A 17,651-nucleotide genomic window follows, 5' to 3' on the forward strand; every position below is an offset into this window, starting at 1 on the left:
AATCACTGTGTTATCAGATAACGGATTTAAGTGACCGGGACAAACCTTCTGTCGATCATCTGATAGCATTTCTTCAGCCAGCCGAGGCCAGGCATTCTTCTGTGAGGTGTGGCTCCGTTCAGGTACACGATCATGTAGTCCTCCGCCACCATCAGCTCCAGTGTGCTGATCACATAGCTGCAAACACACACACACACACACACACACACACAGTTAAATACCTCCCTTTATCTTATGAAGAATGATAAGTTCCTTGAATAACAGAGGAGTGACTGATCGAGAGCATAAATGTAATTTGACCCAAAACTTGTACATTGACCTATATACTGTACTCTTCACATAGACTTTTTATTTATAAGCTTAAATTCAACAAGATAAAGAGTTCACATGCTCACAGTAACAAAGGTAACATGCAGATGTTTAGCAGGTAAACGCCCATTTTCAGACATTTTTAATATATATACTGTGAGAACATTTTAGTTAAAATTAAAGCATAATGTCTCATTTGAAGGGTCATAATTCATTTATACTAAATTCTAAGGTTTTTGTTGTTTCATTAGTCTAAATATGTCAAAAAAAAATCTGACATGGGCTTCATGGGTACCTAATGATAATAACAATTATTTAAAGAATGACAGTAAAAGGTGCAGTTTTATTTTATGTCATTATCAGACTAAGGATTTTATCACACTTGTCATTATTCTGCTTTTTACAGCTAAAGTGATCAGATAAAATGGAAGTCACTGTCTTTTGCTTTAATATGACTCAATATCTTTTGAGAAGCTCTGCAAAGACAGAACACAGTAACCTCCAATTAAAGGTCAAAGGTCAAATCAGGTCAGAATTAATATGTAGAAAGAACGACCTGATATAAAGCTATAGAACATTATTATTATCTGCCTGAAACTATTTTGGCTTGACAACAAGAAAACTTTAAAATTACTTTTCTCAGTTCTGCACTCTGTGAAGTTACTGCTTTTTTCCTTTGTAGGGCAGTGATGTATCCTTTAAGCCCACGGGTGTTACAGATAAGCGCACTTCATCATTTCTTGATGAATAAATAAACATTTATAAAATCTTAACAGTGCAATTTTCTTTTAATTCAAATGTATCTCAGTAGCTACTTTAATTTTGTCTCTCCTCCTCTCCTCTGTCCTGTAAACGGCATTTGAAAGTGACGTTGATCAGCCTGTTTGCTCCGCTGCCAATGCAGAAAAAGCTAAACTTACAACATGTCTTCTTTGGAATATAGCCAAAAAAAATTCATGAACAAAATCAAACCTATGGTGGAAAATACTTCATGTTTAAATAGGTGCTTTCATTTTGCCATTATCTCTCTCAAATGTTCAAATGTTGCCATTTGAAATTGGACAAAATTGGTTGAAAGTGCAGATCTTCCATTTGCAAGTACAATATTAATGTTCTAAGAACAATAAATGATTCAGATTCCAGGATTTACAATTAAAAATAACTTAAACTAATTTTCAAATGTCATCATATAAAGGCTGGTAGTTTGGAAATATTTTAAAAACACATTTTAAAAGTATTCAGTTCATTGTGGAGTAACATTAATGAATTGACCTGTGTAGTATCATTGATACTTAAATGTGAGTATTAATTATCTGATCATGAGCTGATTCTTTGGGTGAAGCTAAAATTAGGGAGGAAAACGGATCAAAGCTCAAAGGGAAGAAAATCCCCACTGAAATACGATGAACTGGACTTAATGAGAGCCGGTGGACTTAAAGATAACAGTGAAATTATGATTAAAAGAGAGAATTTTTAATTCTACACATATGACAACTATTTAACAACAATATAATATAAGTCTCTATATGTTGCACTAACATAAAATGAAAAGTATAAATTGATCATGCAGAGAAATAATCAGCTGTCAGACTGTTATCTTTTTGCTTGTGTCCCCTTTAAGCCCGCCTGGTAAAAAAGACTGATTAAAAAAATAAATAAAGATAAATATTCTAGTCTATTTAACAGTAAAATAATATAAATACACTGCATACAAAAATGCTTTATGTCATTGAAGTTTGCTGTGCAGCTGCTGTAGTGATGGTGGTCTGTTTGCTAACATGCTAAAACTCATTATTACTTATAATTTTACTTATATAACTTATTAAAGTAATAATCTAAGATGTCTCCTACATTTTGATGGCAAATGATGAAAAACATAAGTAGAAATATGCAAAACAAGGTTCTCTTCTGAGGGTAACAATCACAATAGTTTTTTTTTTTTTTTTACAACTTCTACTGGGAGCAGCAGGCGTCTGTCACACATTTTCTTCAGATTGGCTGACAATTAAAAGTGTCTTTTACTTAACAAGCAGCTTAATTGGAAGAAACATCGCACAGCAAAATAAGCTCATCCTTGTTTGACTCAGAAGCTTCAAGTGGGCTTATATGGTACCTGGGCTTGACAGGGACGTTTACCCCTAATGTTTATCATGTTCACCATCTGGACCAGGGGTGGGCGATTATTTTTCACAGGGGGCCACGTGAGAAATTGATCACAATGCAGTCGGCCAGACACAAATGTTATATGGCCTTATAATAATGTCCAAATCTCTAATAATGTATGACTGATCAGAAGTGTTCTATGACCCCTTTCAAAATAAAAGTCTGATAATGGTTTAATAGTGAGCAAAATGCTACTGACTGTCTTTGCATGGTTTTTAACTTCTGGTATTCACATGAAGCCTTTCATTGGGCCGTGTGCAGCCCCCAGGCCGCATTTTGCACAGGTCTTCTCTAGGCTGTTAGCATGCTAACATTTGCAAACTGATTAAATTCAATAGGCTTCATTGGCACGACACTGGAAGTGTTGCCAGAGCAAAATTATGATAATGAACAGTGGTAAAGAATTAAATTAACAGAAAAAATGTGAACTGCAATAGTTAATAAAATGCTAACAGGGATAAGACAACCATTAGTCAATTAATAACACAGAAAACAAACAAATAAAGATGGCTGCTAATGCGTCATTTCTTGCCACAACAAAAGAAACCAGCGGGACATAAATATATAGACAGACATCTCTACATTTGCACCAACGCTGCACATTTTTTCTTTCCTCCCAGAATGAGGCATAATTTCTCCCTCAGATTTCATTTCTGGGCAATTTTCTTTCAGATTTTGGAAAGAATTCCTCCCTAACGTTAGAAAGAGTGGTTCTGTCTCTACAGCTCTCTCATCACAGCGACAGCACAGCCTGTCCCTTCTGGGAAGTCGATTTCTGCCCCTTCTCTGCTGCCAAACCGTGGTCACTCAGCCTGGACACTGTCAATGTCTCTCTCAGGTTCTTATCGGTTACTGTGGTGAGATAGTCTGCCACAGTTAACCGTCTGTGCAGGGCCAAATATGTTTATAGTTTGTGCTGTGAGTTTTTAAGGGAATTAGCACTGAACACAAAGAGCAGCTGAGGCTGATGAGACAAAACTTTATGGTAATCCATCAAACAGTCATTAGACATTTCACTCAAAAGCACAAAACCTCATCATGGTGCCAGAGGAAAAGTCAGGGGACCAACAAAGTCAGTCAGATTCATCCGCTCAGGAACATGAATGAACAAAATTTCACAGGAAATCATTCATTGCTGAAATATTTCCATCTAGAACAGTTATGGACCAACAAGCAGACTGACATTGCTTTTCCAAGAGACATAAAACTAGCATGAGAGTTTTGAAAAATACTTTTCTACTCCTGTTGTTTTAATTTGGTACTCCACTAGATACAATGAGCTTCATGCATGAATGTTTTCTTATTTTTCTCTGAGATGATTTGCCCTTAAACAAAGCAATAAGATGGAAATGACAGCCAACTAAGGCGCTGGCAGTCCAGTCTGTTGTGTTTGATCTTAAATTGGATGCACGTGCCAGGAAATTTGCAATTAGCGTACATAAACGTCCAAATAAATCCATAAAAGGGCAGCAGACTTCGGCGCTGTGTGCAAACTACAAAACAGCAAAACACTAACAGTTGACAGGTGACGTTAGACTCAGAAAAAAAAGAAAACAACAACTGAAAAGGAAAAGAAAAGCCACATAAGGACCATGTAACACCCAATAATGTAATAATTTACTGAAAATGTAATAACGCCTGAAAATGTACTCAAATTTGCACTTAACTCAATCGAAAATGTAATAAAACCCAATAACGTAATAACTTGACCAATAATGTAATAAAATATTCTGACTGATATTGTAATAACATTTTTACCGATAATGTAATACCTTATTACATTATTGGAGATTTATTACATTTTCAGGTGGGTCTTTTTAAAAAAAAAAAGATAATGTAAAACTTGACAGATAATGTGATACAGAGGTCTATATTTTGTGTTTTGAGAATCTAAGACTGTTAAATACACTGACTTTGAAACAGAAGAATAACTATTGCTTCCCTAAACATACTTCACTCTCCACAGTTTTCCAACAAATCACTATCTCGTGAAAACAACCACAAACCAACAAAACAAATTTAAGTAACACTTCATTTGACGAGGGTATGCATAGGTATTCATAACACCAACACATTATTTAAAATTTGACATAAATATATCCTCTCATAAATGGTTATTATATCACTTTGAATGACGGGGCAGCATGGCTCAGTGGGTAGAGTGGCCGTCTTGTACCCGTTGCTGGTTCGATCCTGGCCTGCAGAGGTCATGTTGAGGTGTCCCTGAGCAAGACACCGAACCTCTAACCGCTCCTGATGGGTCGTGGTTAACATCTTGCATGGCAGCTCTTCCGCCATCAGTGTGTGACTGGGTGAATGTTATGTATAATGTAAAGCGTTTTGGGTATCGTTTCAGGTATAGTAAAGCACTATATATATACGGACCATTTAACATCTTTCTCTAGCCTATGTCAAGTGATAGTGGTCAGAAGACATACCGTGAGATTTACCTGTATGAGTACAGGTTTAATGAAAATGTCAGCATAAAAATGACAAAACATAATGACGACTGACTTGGTCATTTTTTAACTACGTACATACATACATACATACATACATAACATACATACAGTCAAGCCTGAAATCGTACATACATACATACATACATATCATACATGCAGTCAAGCCTGAAATCGTACATACATACATACATACATATCATACATGCAGTCAAGCCTGAAATCGTACATACATACATACATACATACATATCATACATACAGTCAAGCCTGAAATCGTACATACATACATACATACATATCATACATACAGTCAAGCCTGAAATCGTACATACATACATAAATACATATCATACATACAGTCAAGCCTGAAATCGTACATACATACATACATACATACAAAACATACATACAGTCAAGCTTGAAATCGTACATACATACATACATTCATACATACATACATACAGTCAAGCCTGAAATCATACATACATTCATACATACATACATACATTCATACATACATACATACAGTCAAGCCAGAAATCATACATACATTCATACATACATACATAACATACATTCATACATACATAAATACATACAGTCAAGCCTGAAATCATACATACATTCATACATACATACATACATTCATACATACATACATACATACAGTCAAGCCTGAAATCATACATACATTCATACATACATACATACATACATTCATACATACATAAATACATACAGTCAAGCCTGAAATCATACATACATTCATACATACATACATTCATACATACATACATACATACATACATACAGTCAAGCCTGAAATCATACATACATTCATACATACATACATACATACATACATACATACATACAATCATACATACATACAGTCAAGCCTGAAATCATACATACATTCATACATACATACATACATACATTCATACATACATACATACAGTCAAGCCTGAAATCATACATACATTCATACATACATACATACATACAGTCAAGCCTGAAATCATACATACATACATTCATACATACATACATACAGTCAAGCCTGAAATCATACATACATTCATACATACATACATACATACATAAATTCATACATACATACATACATACAGTCAAGCCTGAAATCATACATACATTCATACATACATACATACATTCATACATACATACAGTCAAGCCTGAAATCATACATACATTCATACATACATACATACATTCATACATACATACATACATACATACATACATACATACATTCATACATACATACATACATACAGTCAAGCCTGAAATCATACATACATTCATACATACATACATACATTCATACATACATACATACAGTCAAGCCAGAAATCATACATACATTCATACATACATACATAACATACATTCATACATACATAAATACATACAGTCAAGCCTGAAATCATACATACATTCATACATACATACATACATTCATACATACATACATACATACAGTCAAGCCTGAAATCATACATACATTCATACATACATACATACATACATACATACATACATACATTCATACATACATACATACATACAGTCAAGCCTGAAATCATACATACATTCATACATACATTCATACATTCATACATACATACATACAGTCAAGCCTGAAATCATACATACATTCATACATACATACATACATACATACAGTCAAGCCTGAAATCATACATACATTCATACATACATACATACATTCATACATACATACAGTCAAGCCTGAAATCATACATACATTCATACATACATACATACATACATTCATACATACATACAGTCAAGCCTGAAATCATACATACATTCATACATACATACATTCATACATACATACAGTCAAGCCTGAAATCATACATACATTCATACATACATACATACATACATTCATACATACATACATACAGTCAAGCCTGAAATCATACATACATTCATACATACATACATACATTCATACATACATACAGTCAAGCCTGAAATCATACATACATACATACATACATTCATACATACATACAGTCAAGCCTGAAATCATACATACATTCATACATACATACATACATACATACATTCATACATACATACAGTCAAGCCTGAAATCATACATACATTCATACATACATACATACATTCATACATACAGGCAAGCCTGAAATCATACATACATTCATACATACATACATACAAACATACATTCATACATACATACATACATACAGGCAAGCCTGAAATCATACATACATTCATACATACATACATACATACATACATTCATACATACATACATACATACATACATACATACATTCATACATACATACAATCAAGCCTGAAATCATACATACATTCATACATTCATACATACATTCATAAATACATACATACATACAGTCAAGCCTGAAATCATACATACATTGATACATACATACATACATACATACATTCATACATACATACATACATACAGTCAAGCCTGAAATCATACATACATTCATACATACATACATACATACATTCATACATACATACATACAGTCAAGCCTGAAATCATACATACATTAATACATACATACATACATTCATACATACATACATACATACATACATACAGTCAAGCCTGAAATCATACATACATTCATACATACATACATACATACATACAGTCAAGCCTGAAATCATACATACATTCATACATACATACATACATACATACATTCATACATACATGCATACATACAGTCAAGCCTGAAATCATACATACATTCATACATACATACATACATACATTCATACATACATACATACAGTCAAGCCTGAAATCATACATACATTCATACATACATACATACATACATTCATACATACATACATAGAGTCAAGCCTGAAATCATACATACATTCATACATTCATACATACATACATTAATACATTCATACATACATACATACAGTCAAGCCTGAAATCATACATACATTCATACATACATACATACATTCATACATACATACATACAGTCAAGCCTGAAATCATACATACATTCATACATACATACATTCATACATACATACAGTCAAGCCTGAAATCATACATACATACATTCATACATTCATACATACATACATATATACAGTCAAGCCTGAAATCATACATACATACATACAGTCAAGCCTGAAATCACACATACATACATACAGTCAAGCCTGAAATCACACATACATACATACAGTCAAGCCTGAAATCGTACATACATACATACAGTCAAGCCTGAAATCGTACATACATACATACATATCATACATACAGTCAAGCCTGAAATCGTACATACATACATACATACATATCATACATACAGTCAAGCCTGAAATCGTACATACATACATACATATCATACATACAGTCAAGCCTGAAATCGTACATACATACATACATACATACATATCATACATACAGTCAAGCCTGAAATCGTACATACATACATACATACATATCATACATACAGTCAAGCCTGAAATCGTACATACATACATACATACATACATACATACATACATATCATACATACAGTCAAGCCTGAAATCGTACATACATACATACATACATACATAACATACATACAGTCAAGCCTGAAATCGTACATACATACATACATACATACATAACATACATACAGTCAAGCCTGAAATCGTACATACATACATACATACATACATAACATACATACAGTCAAGCCTGAAATCGTACATACATACATACATACATAACATACATACAGTCAAGCCTGAAATCGTACGTACATACATACATACATAACATACATACAGTCAAGCCTGAAATCCTACATACATACATAACATACATACAGTCAAGCCAGAAATCGTACATACATACATACATACATACATACAGTCAAGCCTGAAATCGTACATACATACATACACACAGTCAAGCCTGAAATCGTACATACATACATACATACAGTCAAGCCTGAAATCGTACATACATAACATACATACAGTCAAGTCTGAAATCGTACATACATACATACATACAGTCAAGCCTGAAATCGTACATACATACATACATACATACATAACATACATACAGTCAAGCCTGAAATCGTACATACATACATACATACATACATAACATACATACAGTCAAGCCTGAAAATGTACATACATACATACATACATACATAACATACATACAGTCAAGCCTGAAATCGTACATACATACATACATACATACATAACATACATACAGTCAAGCCTGAAATCGTACATACATACATACATACATAACATACATACAGTCAAGCCTGAAATCGTACATACATACATACGTACATACATAACATACATAGAGTCAAGCCTGAAATCGTACATACATACATACGTACATACATAACATACATACAGTCAAGCCTGAAATCGTACATACATACGTACATACATAACATACATACAGTCAAGCCTGAAATAGTACATACATACATACATACATACATAACATACATACAGTCAAGCCTGAAATCGTACATACATACATACATACATACATACATAACATACATACAGTCAAGCCTGAAATCGTACATACATACATACATACATACAGTCAAGCCTGAAATCGTACATACATACATACATACATACATACATACATAACATACATACAGTCAAGCCTGAAATCGTACATACATACATACACACATACATAACATACATACAGTCAAGCCTGAAATCGTACATACATACATACATACATACATACCATAACATACATGCAGTCAAGCCTGAAATCGTACATACATACATACATACATACATAACATACATACAGTCAAGCCTGAAATCGTACATACATACATACATACATAACATACATACAGTCAAGCCTGAAATCGTACATACATACATACATACATACATAACATACATACAGTCAAGCCTGAAATCGTACATACATACATACATACATACAGTCAAGCCTGAAATCGTACATACATACATACATACATACAGTCAAGCCTGAAATCGTACATACATACATACACACAGTCAAGCCTGAAATCGTACATACATACATACAGTCAAGCCTGAAATCGTACATACATAACATACATACAGTCAAGTCTGAAATCGTACATACATACATACATACAGTCAAGCCTGAAATCGTACATACATACATACATACATACATAACATACATACAGTCAAGCCTGAAATCGTACATACATACATACATACATAACATACATACAGTCAAGCCTGAAATCGTACATACATACATACATACATACATAACATACATACAGTCAAGCCTGAAATCGTACATACATACATACACACATACATAACATACATACAGTCAAGCCTGAAATCGTACATACATACATACATACATAACATACATACAGTCAAGCCTGAAATCGTACATACATACATACGTACATACATAACATACATACAGTCAAGCCTGAAATCGTACATACATACATACGTACATACATAACATACATACAGTCAAGCCTGAAATCGTACATACATACGTACATACATAACATACAAACAGTCAAGCCTGAAATCGTACATACAGACATACATACATACATACATAACATACATACAGTCAAGCCTGAAATCGTACATACATACATACATACATACATAACATACATACAGTCAAGCCTGAAATCGTACATACATACATACATACATAACATACATACAGTCAAGCCTGAAATCGTACATACATACATACATACATACATATCATACATACAGTCAAGCCTGAAATCGTACATACATACATACATACATAACATACATACAGTCAAGCCTGAAATCGTACATACATACATACATACATACATACATACATATCATACATACAGTCAAGCCTGAAATCGTACATACATACATATCATACATACAGTCAAGCCTGAAATCGTACATACATACATACATACATACATATCATATATACAGTCAAGCCTGAAATCGTACATACATACATACATACATACATAACATACATACAGTCAAGCCTGAAATCGTACATACATACATACATACATACATAACATACATACAGTCAAGCCTGAAATCGTACATACATACATACATACATACATAACATACATACAGTCAAGCCTGAAATCGTACATACATACATACATACATACATACATACATACATACATACATAACATACATACAGTCAAGCCTGAAATCGTACATACATACATACATACATACATAACATACATACAGTCAAGCCTGAAATCGTACATACATACATACATACATACATAACATACATACAGTCAAGCCTGAAATCGTACATACATACATACATACATAACATACATACAGTCAAGCCTGAAATCGTACATACATACATACATACATAACATACATACAGTCAAGCCTGAAATCGTACATACATACATACATACATAACATACATACAGTCAAGCCTGAAATCGTACATACATACATACATACATACATACATAACATACATACAGTCAAGCCTGAAATCGTACATACATACATACATACATAACATACATACAGTCAAGCCTGAAATCGTACATACATACATACATACATACATACATAACATACATACAGTCAAGCCTGAAATCGTACATACATACATACATACATAACATACATACAGTCAAGCCTGAAATCGTACATACATACATACATAACATACATACAGTCAAGCCTGAAATCGTACATACATACATACATACATAACATACATACAGTCAAGCCTGAAATCGTACATACATACATACATACATACATACATACATAACAAACATACAGTCAAGCCTGAAATCGTACATACATACATACATACATACATACAGTCAAGCCTGAAATCGTACATACATACATACATACAGTCAAGCCTGAAACCGTACATACATACATACATACAGTCAAGCCTGAAATCGTACATACATACATACATACAGTCAAGCCTGAAATCGTACATACATACATACATACAGTCAGGCCTGAAATCGTACATACATAACATACATACAGTCAAGCCTGAAATCGTACATACATACATACATACAGTCAAGCCTGAAGTCGTACATACATACATACATACAGTCAAGCCTGAAATCGTACATACATAACATACATACAGTCAAGCCTGAAATCGTACATACATACATACATACAGTCAAGCCTGAAATCGTACATACATACATACATACATACATAACATACATACAGTCAAGCCTGAAATCGTACATACATACATACATACATATCATACATACAGTCAAGCCTGAAATCGTACATACATACATACATACATAACATACATACAGTCAAGCCTGAAATCGTACGTACATACATACATACATACATACATAACATACATACAGTCAAGCCTGAAATCGTACATACATACATACATACATACATAACATACATACAGTCAAGCCTGAAATCGTACATACATACATACATACATACATACATAACATACATACAGTCAAGCCTGAAATCGTACATAAATACATACATACATACATAACATACATACAGTCAAGCCTGAAATCGTACATACATACATACATACATACATAACATACATACAGTCAAGCCTGAAATCGTACATACATACATTACATACATAACATACATACAGTCAAGCCTGAAATCGTACATACATACATACGTACATACATAACATACATACAGTCAAGCCTGAAATCGTACATACATACATACGTACATACATAACATACATACAGTCAAGCCTGAAATCGTACATACATACATACGTACATACATAACATACATACAGTCAAGCCTGAAATCGTACATACATACATACATAACATACATACAGTCAAGCCTGAAATCGTACATACATACATACATACATACATAACATACATACAGTCAAGCCTGAAATCGTTCATACATACATACATACCATACATACAGTCAAGCCTGAAATCGTACATACATACATACATACATACATACCATACATACAGTCAAGCCTGAAATCGTACATACATACATACACACATACATAACATACATACAGTCAAGCCTGAAATCGTACATACATACATACATACATACATAACATACATACAGTCAAGCCTGAAATCGTACATACATACATCCATACATAACATACATACAGTCAAGCCTGAAATCGTACATACATACATACATACATACATAACATACATACAGTCAAGCCTGAAATCGTACATACATACATACATACATAACATACATACAGTCAAGCCTGAAATCGTACATACATAAATACATACATACATACATAACATACATACAGTCAAGCCTGAAATCGTACATACATACATACATACATAAACATACATACAGTCAAGCCTGAAATCGTACATACATACATACATACATAACATGCATACAGTCAAGCCTGAAATCGTACATACATACATACATACATAACATGCATACAGTCAAGCCTGAAATCGTACATACATACATACATACATACATACATACATAACATACATACAGTCAAGCCTGAAATCATACACACATACATACATAACATGCATACAGTCAAGCCTGAAATCATACATACATACATACATACATACATACAGTCAAGCCTGAAATCATACATACATTCATACATACATACATACATACATACATACAGTCAAGCCTGAAATCATACATACATTCATACATACATACATTAATACATACATACATACAGTCAAGCCTGAAATCATACATACATACATACACACATACATAACATACATACAGTCAAGCCTGAAATCGTACATACATACATACATACATACATAACATACATACAGTCAAGCCTGAAATCGTACATACATACATCCATACATAACATACATACAGTCAAGCCTGAAATCGTACATACATACATACATACATAACATACATACAGTCAAGCCTGAAATCGTACATACATACATACATACATAACATACATACAGTCAAGCCTGAAATCGTACATACATAAATACATACATACATACATAACATACATACAGTCAAGCCTGAAATCGTACATACATACATACATACATAAACATACATACAGTCAAGCCTGAAATCGTACATACATACATACATACATAACATGCATACAGTCAAGCCTGAAATCGTACATACATACATACATACATAACATGCATACAGTCAAGCCTGAAATCGTACATACATACATACATACATACATACATAACATACATACAGTCAAGCCTGAAATCATACACACATACATACATAACATGCATACAGTCAAGCCTGAAATCATACATACATACATACATACATACATACATACAGTCAAGCCTGAAATCATACATACATTCATACATACATACATACATACATACATACAGTCAAGCCTGAAATCATACATACATTCATACATACATACATTAATACATACATACATACAGTCAAGCCTGAAATCATACATACATTCATACATACATACATACAGTCAAGCCTGAAATCATACATACAGTCATACATACATACATTCATACATACATACATACAGTCAAGCCTGAAATCATACATACATTCATACATACATACATACATACATTCATACATACAGTCAAGCCTGAAATCATACATACATTCATACATACATACATACATACATTCATACATACAGTCAAGCCTGAAATCATACATACATTCATACATACATACATACATTCATACATACATACATACATACAGTCAAGCCTGAAATCATACATACATTCATACATACATACATACATACATACATACATTCATACATACATACATACAGTCAAGCCTGAAATCATACATACATTCATACATACATACACATTCATACATACATACATACATACAGTCAAGCCTGAAATCATACATACATTCATACATACATACAGTACATACATACATACATACATTCATACATACATACATACAGTCAAGCCTGAAATCATACATACATTCATACATACATACATTCATACATACATACATACAAACAGTCAAGCCTGAAATCATACATACATTCATACATACATACATTCATACATACATACATACATACAGTCAAGCCTGAAATCATACATACATTCATACATACATACATTCATACATACATACATACAAACAGTCAAGCCTGAAATCATACATACATTCATACATACATACATTCATACATACATACATACATACAGTCAAGCCTGAAATCATACATACATACATACATACATACATACATACATACATACATACAGTCAAGCCTGAAATCATACATACATTAATACATACACACATACATACATACATTCATACATACATACATACATACAGTCAAGCCTGAAATCATACATACATTCATACATACATACATACATACATACATACATACATACATACATTCATACATACAAACATACATACAGTCAAGCCTGAAATCATACATACATTCATACATACATACATACATACATTCATACATACATACATACATACATACATACAGTCAAGCCTGAAATCATACATACATTCATACATACATACATTCATACATACATACATACATACAGTCAAGCCTGAAATCATACATACATTCATACATACATACATACATTCATACATACATACATACAGTCAAGCCTGAAATCATACATACATTCATACATACATACATACATTCATACATACATACATACATACATACAGTCAAGCCTGAAATCATACATACATTCATACATACATACATACATTCATACATACATACATACATACATACAGTCAAGCCTGAAATCATACATACATTCATACATACACACATACATACATACATACATTCATACATACATACATACAGTCAAGCCTGAAATCATACATACATACATACATAATACATACAGTCAAGCCTGAAATCATACATACATACATATAGTCAAGCCTGAAATCATACATACATACATACATACATACATACAGTCAAGCCTGAAATCATACATACATACATACATACAGTCAAGCCTGAAATCATACATACATACATACAGTCAAGCCTGAAATCAAACATACATACATACATACATACATACATACATACATACATACATACATACAGTCAAGCCTGAAATCATACATACGTACAGTCATTCTGTTGTTTCAAATCCAGTGTAGGCTATATAACAGTCTTGGATTCTCAAAACACAAAATGTAGAACTCTATATTACATTATCTGTGAAGTTTTACATTATTTTTTTTTTTAAAATGACCCACCTGAAAATGTAATAAATCTCCAATAATGTAATAAGGTATTACATTATGATATTGTAATAACATTTTTACCGATAATGTATTACATTATCGGTAAAAATGTTATTACAATATCAGTCAGAATATTTTATTACATTATTAGTCAAGTTATTGCATTATTGAGTTTTATTACATTTTCGATTGAGTTAAGTGCAAATTTTATTACATTTTCAGGCATTATTACATTTTCAGTAAATTATTACATTATTGGGTGCTACAGACCACAAAAAGCGAAATTTTGATCTTATGAAAGAGCAAGAACAGAACCATCTGGGAAGTCGTCCGTAAACAAATTAACTGTATATACCTGTATACAAACAGTTTGGAAAAGGGCAGGGACTTTCAAAAAACACTTGGCATGTTATTGGATAAACCATCTGTCTATTACGTCCAACACGCTTCCATGGACCCTTCTCACTGTTGTCACACCGAAAACTACCCCTGTAGCTGCCAGTAGTCCCACCTAGGATGCTGATTGGCTGCACCACTTTGGGTGTGCACACAAATGGATAGCTGGACAGCTGCCTCACAAGGTGAAGAGCAAAACAGAAGGTATGTAAGCATCGATGAATGCCAGAAAAGTTCTCAGTTTAAGATCAAATCTGTTTGTACGAACGATTCATGCATGAGGCCCAATTTCTGTTCAGGTTGGATAATACCTTTGTAGTTCTTATACTGCACATAAAATGATTAGCCAAAACATAAATATGACATCAAAACTATAACTTCACCCTACATCAATGTGCTTCTTTCAATAACTCACATTTGTGCTACAGTATCAGTTATTCCGATCAGCTAAATTCCAGATACCAAAAGAAAAACATCCATGTCATCCAAGTCTTTTATGTCAAAAATGGTGAAATGCAATAGCAAGAAATGCAGAAGCATGTTTTGTGAGTCTGAATGCCAACAATATGAAGAAAAAGCAGACATATAATGTGTTGCTCTGTGTTTGAAAAACTAGCAGCATTTTAAAAAAAATGCCCTCCTCTGATGTCGGCTACGAGAAATTGGTACAAACGTTGCTTCATGGATGAGCTGTTTTGCTTTGAATTTCTTCTTTTTTCCCTTCCCTGCATCCATCTCGGCAGCTCAATCAGACTCCTACCTTTCTAAAAAATCCAATACTCTGATTCAAACCAAAAGAAACTGTTATCTCCCGTTCTCATTTCTCCTCTCAACCCCCCATCTTCTCTCCTTCTTCTCAGTCAGCGGGGAACTTTGTCACCTCCTTTGAAAATAAAGTTGACAATATTCTCAGCTAACATAGTCCTTCCAGTTTCCTCTACAACTCCT

At 33.1% G+C, this 17,651-nt stretch overlaps 1 protein-coding gene across 3 annotated transcripts in view; it reads right to left on the reverse strand.

Annotated features, from left to right (window-relative positions):
- The window catches only part of prune2 (prune homolog 2 with BCH domain), a 32,890-nt gene that overhangs the window by 3,302 nt on the left and 11,937 nt on the right, over nt 1-17,651 (reverse strand). For all 3 annotated transcript variants that reach the window (XM_084745813.1, XM_084745812.1, XM_084745811.1), the window contains exon 6: nt 46-177. In XM_084745813.1, the coding sequence (XP_084601939.1) occupies nt 46-177 (132 nt within the window). The remainder of the gene's footprint in view (nt 1-45; nt 178-17,651) is intronic.

The sequence above is a fragment of the Lutjanus erythropterus genome, chromosome 20 (genome assembly GCF_056507025.1).
Source record: "Lutjanus erythropterus isolate fLutEry1 chromosome 20, fLutEry1.hap2, whole genome shotgun sequence".
NCBI classification, from domain to species: Eukaryota; Metazoa; Chordata; class Actinopteri; order Lutjaniformes; family Lutjanidae; genus Lutjanus; species Lutjanus erythropterus.